This window comes from Triticum dicoccoides, chromosome 4A, assembly GCF_002162155.2.
Source record: "Triticum dicoccoides isolate Atlit2015 ecotype Zavitan chromosome 4A, WEW_v2.0, whole genome shotgun sequence".
Taxonomy (NCBI): Eukaryota; Viridiplantae; Streptophyta; class Magnoliopsida; order Poales; family Poaceae; genus Triticum; species Triticum dicoccoides.
Genome location: NC_041386.1, coordinates 667,352,753 through 667,358,857, shown reverse-complemented (window position 1 = coordinate 667,358,857; position 6,105 = coordinate 667,352,753). Strand labels below are relative to the sequence as shown.

Below are 6,105 nucleotides of genomic sequence, written 5' to 3'. Positions count from 1 at the left end.
GACTAACACTACCAAAGGTTTCCTAGTCAGCAACTCCAAGACACCAACTTCAGGTTAACAAAAAGCAAATAGAAATAATCAAGAATTTAAGCCCGTAACACATACCTACTGCTATAGTCAACACAACAAGATGCATAAGCCTATCTTTTCCATGGTGAAGATGAGCATGAGATATTGGGTAGAATGATGGAATTATTTGAAAAGGACATAAATGACTAACTAACTGCAATATATAGAGAAACTATTCGATCGATAAAACATTTCTACATGGGTAAATAGAGCGCATTGGTACTGCAATACCACATTGGTGCACTGCATAAATACGAATATGAGTTAATTCATTTAAGCGCAGAATCAGGATAAATGAAAGGGAGCAGACCAACAACACACTTATATAATTAGATAGACCCATCCTGACTACCCTGCCACCGACTCACTACTCGTCTTTTAGCACCTATGTATCAAATAAAATAACAAAACCACCTATGCAAAGAGGAAGACAGTGGTTGATGCCAAATTTGCCTCCTGATTGATAGTGGAAAAGAGCAAGGTACCAAATAAATAAAGGAAGGCACAAAAAAGAACTCCTTTGCAGGGACCCAGGACATGCCTAGAATCTATATATATCCATCTCCCCGACAGTAAGAAGGAAAAGCAAGATACACCGAAAATGCTAGTGTGATCCCGAGCTCACAGGCTCCTGGAATCCGGACCATTTATGCATCTCGCGATATGTGCTAGAATGAGGATTGTGATCCTGCCTCTTATTTACAGAAATAGGACATGGCCCAGAGCTCAGTTCACTCGGTCAGTTACTACCGCGGCGGATCAGGCGGAAGAGGACGGAATGGGCCGCAGCCCCCATTTGTACACATACACACCCAAAGTCCCGCTTTTATGGTTCAAATTTCAAACAGAAGCCCGCGCACCCCCCGTCCAACTGCTGACAGAACAGTTGTCATCTGCATGTACTTATTTCCCCAGGGCAGCAATAAAACTGGTAGGTACCTATATGGGAGGCTGCCACATGTGCTGGAAAACCAACTAACGCAATTGTTCAGACATGATTCATGCATACATGGTAAGCATCAACTAGTTTAGCACAACCATGTGCACAGAAGTCATAAAATTCAGAAAACACAGCGCCGACAGAATCAATCAACTTAAACAGTTACAGCTAGTAATCGTTCAGTCATAATTCAAACATATTACAAGTTCTTTTACAACCTTAAAGGAGGTTGTTCTCGTTTAGCACTGGCTGATGCATTAGTTTCTAGATCATTATGTCAGCCTGAGTTCTGCAGCCTTGTGGCAATTGTTCCGGCGGTGCCCTTCAACGCCGCAGTTCTTGCATCTCCCCGGCTTACAAGGCTGTTTCGGCGCATCCCCGCGCTCAGGGCAGGTCGTGGGTTTGTGTCCTTGCTGCCTGCATATTCCACAAAATCGTGTTCTCTTACTTAAACCCTCATATGGAGCTTTCTCCCTACTGGTGGTTGGTCTTCCCACTTGCTTCCGTTTAGCCGGCGGCAACAAGGTTGCCAACACATTTCCAGACTCGTTTGCTGAGTTGCATTCACCATCCTCAATAGTAATATGTGTACCTTCTGTTCCTACACATGGCGTTAATGGGGCCTTCATATTATCCCCTAACCTGTCTTCCAAGCCCAAACCATCTCGCACTTCTGTGAATGGCTTCATCTCTGATGCATAGTGTTTGAACAATGAAATCAAATGCTCGTACACCGCCACACTGCAGTCTCCCATTCGGACAAGTTCCATGGCTTGCATATACATGTTGAAATGACGGAAACTGAATGGGTTTTCTTGAGCATTGTCCCGCTGGTATTGTGTTAGGTGTGCTGGAAGGATATCTCTTGCATCTCGAGTCCACTGCTTCAGAATGAAGACTCCGTGAAATGGATGACGTCCATTACCTGCATTTGTCAGAATGAACATAGGACACACTTTCTTAGTGTTTTTATCTAACATAATATTTTGATAATGCTCACGAGAGTAAATTTCCTGGTCATGGAAAACCACCTTTAGTACATGGCTACACAGCAGGCCCATGTGTGCAAATTGTCCACACTCGCAGTCAAACTCATCCCCTCCTTCCATAACCGATATTTTGTATGATGTTTTACACCACTTCTCCCTCCGCGCTGCATCGGTATGTATTGCATGGTAATTTTTCCCTTTGTCAATTTCCTCAACCTGATACGCACCGCACTCATACAATATATGCCTGAATTGCTCAAACATGGCCCTTGTTTATATTTTCCCTGCATGCCTCTCTATAGCAAAATTTGCTCGCATAAGTGGCCTCCCCTGGTTAAGCAACAAAACGACTGCATGCTTTCAATTACTTAGTTTGTAAATCAACCATACCAAGATGTCACATGGAGAGAGCGTGCTTACTATTGTTGTCCGCTTCTCCTCATAATTTTCTTCTCCTTCCCGGTCAAATATTAAGCTCATATACTTCCTGACAAAGATATGCATTGGGCTACCAGGTGGCACATAGTTCTTTAACATGTGGTTAGCACTTTCACTCCGTTGAGTGCTAGTCATCTTTGCACAGAACACTCCTTTGAGTATGGCTTCGCCCACTTGTGCCTTATCTCGTACAAATTAGTCATGTAGTCGTGGCTCGTCAAGTTGTATTTCTCTATAAGATATTTCCAGCCTTCCTCAAACTCCTCTATGGTTAACATGTGATTGACAACCTTGTGGAACTCGGGACAGAAATCACTATTTTTCAAGTACAATGGTCCAAGTGACTCCTTTGCCTTCTTTAGCACATGCCACTTGCACCATCGGTGAGCTGTGCCAGGCATCACATTCTGTATGGCAACCTCCATAGCCCTGTTCTGATCTACACATGTACAGATTAGTCAAAACATCAGGTTTTCTGGATTCTTTGTCATCCAATTATACCAAAACTTGTTTACTATCAAATCTTACGTTTACTTACCTATCAATATCGTTTGCGGTGCCTTACCACCCATTATCCTAATGAATTCTGCGGATGCCCACTCAAATGTTTCAACTGTTTCACTTCGCACCAATACTCCAGCAAGGATTATGCTCTGGAAATGATTGTTCACCCCCACAAATAAACCAAACGGCATGTCATACAGGTTTGTCCGGTAAGTTGTATCGAAGGTAACAACATCAACAAAGAAACTGTATTGTAGCCTGCTGTTGCCTGTTGCCCACATCAAAGTGCTGATTCTTCCATCATTGTCTGCTTGAACCCGATAAGTGAACTGGGGGTCCTTTGAACAATGTTCTTGGAATACCTCCATTTTTTCCTAACATCGTCCTCTGCCTGCTCATGGCTTATCTTTCGACACAGATTCTGCAGAGCTCTCTTCGTGAATGGTACATTCTCCATCTTACCAAACAAGCTCCCGAGGATGTTGTACACTTTTGCCAGATTGACATTATTTTGCCTTAGCTGCTTCACAAGGTCCCTGCTGTACTGATCAATATGCTTGTGCGATGGCCAGTGGAGTGTTTGTCCATAAGTGTGAGTCAACGCATGGTTGTACACATCCCGATGCTCTGCTATGTACCAACCATTGTCCTTGGAACGCAACAACCTTACGAGTGTGGGGCATTGACAGCGACAGGACCGTGTGTTCTCAACAATTGCCTTCCCCTGCCAATCAAATCAAAAAATAAACACACACAAAATCAGTCAGTACATACCACATGATGCTTCCCCATTACAACATAAATCCTCACATGTTCATATCTGCAATATGATTTGACATACCGCACATTCACACACTATCTCCTGCATGCACTTCGTCCGGTTCACATTCAGCCTGCTCTTTCCATATCAGATGCCAAAACCTTTTTCCCAAGAATATAAATTGTAAAAGTCGTATGCTTCACCGAGTGTGTCGAATGATGTTCATATTTTTGGAATAATAACAATGTCCCCTGGGTCCTCTGCAAATTGGCGTACGGTCTTCTCGAACGCTGTTATTCTATCTGCAGAAGGAGGCCTGAATGGAGCAGCAGCACCCAGACGCACTCTGCTCACAGTGCAAACAAGTACATATAAGTTTGTTTGTTTAGCCTTGAAAAACTGAATGTATGCATAACAAAGTATTCAGGTGACTCTCTAATTTCCACAGAAAGGTAATATGCATCTGTTCTGAACCTATTGGGGTGTATCTGTTCTGAACCTATTTGCTTTCTGGTGTGCCCTCACTAGAACAGCAGCTTATGCATGCTGTCTGCTCAAATGGCAACCAAGTTTTACATATATGTGGATTCATTTACCTGAAATTGATTTTCGCATGACTGACATAGGACACAACTTATTGCTTAATATCCCCTCATAGCCGCCTCCCATCACTAATTTTTCCATCAACCAAGTAACAATTCAATATGTAATTTCCACTTTCTGAATCTGTACTTACATCTTAGATTATGCTACTGTTCACATTTTTTCTTCTATTCATTCTAATACTCTAACTGTAATTCATCATGAATTTCCAGTGAAATCAGCCGTACCTTTGTGTCCATCCTGGGGTTTTTGGGTCCAATTGCTCTATCGACTGCTCTGGACCCTGCTCCTTGTCTGCACTTCTTGCCTCCGCCGGGGCCTCTTCAGGGCAAATATGATCGTCTGCACTTGAAGCTGCCACCGCTGGCACATCTAAACCAGCCTGCGCGCTCACCGGCGCACTCACCGGGAACCGCATCGGCTCCCTACTGCTGTTGTTGTCATTCACCTCCTGTAGCAGTGTTCTGTGTAATCCAGACAAACTATACAAAATGAGAAATGCAGTCCGCCAGAAACAGAAAGCGAATCTAGTTGCAGCAGGATTCTTACCTGTTTATAGGTTGCAGCAGGAAGTCCATCGCCGCCGGTGAACTTCGAGCTATCTGGATACCGCCGCCGCCGTTCGCGCAGTAGATATCCCCACTCTCCCGCCGCCTGGGAAGAAAACCCTAACCCGGCTTAGCTGCCCTGGCACCGCGCGGCGCACCTACACGCATTTACTGCACGACCTCACGGAGCTACAGCCTTCCGGTGATCTGGTCCACGGATCAGGACGCCGGCGCCATTTTCGATCCACGGCTCGGTCCTCACTCCGTCGACGGCGTCCACACTTCCGTTTCGGCAGGCCCACATGTCAGGCCACTATATGAGCGTACCCCATTTTTTTCCCCCGCTCCGCGTGATCCCGCCAAATGGCACATTCATTAAATGTTACGTATCTTACAGCGATTCTGGACGGCTGTGATTCCGAGCTCCTGTGAGCTCGTGATCACATACTCCGCGTCCTTGGTACACTATCAACCAAGACAGAGCACATGAAATACATTCTCTAGGAACGACCGAATAAACAGACGAACAAAAAAGAGCTCACCATGTACACACGCGAAGTCAGAGAGACATGGGAACGACAACTGCAAGGACCTGTAAATCAGCAGAAGACGGCATCACAAGGACCATGGACCTGTAAAGCATAACACCTATTAAAAAATTATAAATTCCAGAAAATGGCAACAGGGCTATTACTAAAAATAAAATTTCAGCTTTATAATTTCCAGGTCTCAACACCTAAAGGCCCGTCCTAAATATACCATTGTCTAACCACATGAGTAATTGATAGGACATTTCATACATAACCTGAAATAAAGCCATACTTACCCTAGCATTACTGCATGCTCTCACTTCACTGTGACTGCCTGATCGGCCAAGCGGATCATGTTTGTCTTAGGTGAAAAGAAATATATAGTTAGCTGGGAAGCAGGTAGCTATTGCAGAAACAAACCGAAAAGTAGATAATTCACATACCTAAATTGTAGGACGGGATCATCACCAAAGCGATCAAATGCTTAGCTTGTTAAACAATAACTCCATTGCTGCCTAAAAGTTGCAATGCATCTATTCAAGTTTGCAAAACAAAATGAACACGAGTAAGTTACGCTAATCTGAATCAATTTAACTATGGTGGTTTTGGCCGTGTCTAACAAAAAAGGTATGCAACAAGTAGGAACAAAAAAGAATATCAGAAAGGTGCATCCAAAATAAAATGAGAAGATAACGAAAAGCACAACCTGTACTTTAAATGTAAC

The 6,105-nt window shown here is 43.8% G+C and overlaps 1 protein-coding gene across 1 annotated transcript; it reads right to left on the bottom strand.

The window, feature by feature from the left end:
- Positions 1-3,408: 3,408 nt before the first annotated feature.
- On the bottom strand, positions 3,409-5,261 carry LOC119289640. Its single transcript, XM_037568920.1, has 4 exons — positions 4,853-5,261; positions 4,531-4,767; positions 3,782-4,046; positions 3,409-3,664 (listed from the first exon to the last, which is right to left on the bottom strand). The coding sequence occupies exons 1-3, from the start codon at positions 4,879-4,881 to the stop codon at positions 3,923-3,925; spliced, it is 390 nt and encodes a 129-aa protein (XP_037424817.1). The 5' UTR covers positions 4,882-5,261; the 3' UTR covers positions 3,409-3,664; positions 3,782-3,922.
- Positions 5,262-6,105: the final 844 nt, after the last annotated feature.

Bases quoted from the DNA above. Each gene is read 5' to 3' on its own strand.
- LOC119289640 (XM_037568920.1), bottom strand. From the start codon at position 4,881: ATGGACTTCCTGCTGCAACCTATAAACAG. The intron at 4,768-4,852 runs GTAAGAATCCTG...TGGATTACACAG, and splicing joins CTGCTGCAACCTATAAACAG to AACACTGCTACAGGAGGTGA. The intron at 4,047-4,530 runs GTACGGCTGATT...CACTGTGAGCAG, and splicing joins ACCCCAGGATGGACACAAAG to AGTGCGTCTGGGTGCTGCTG.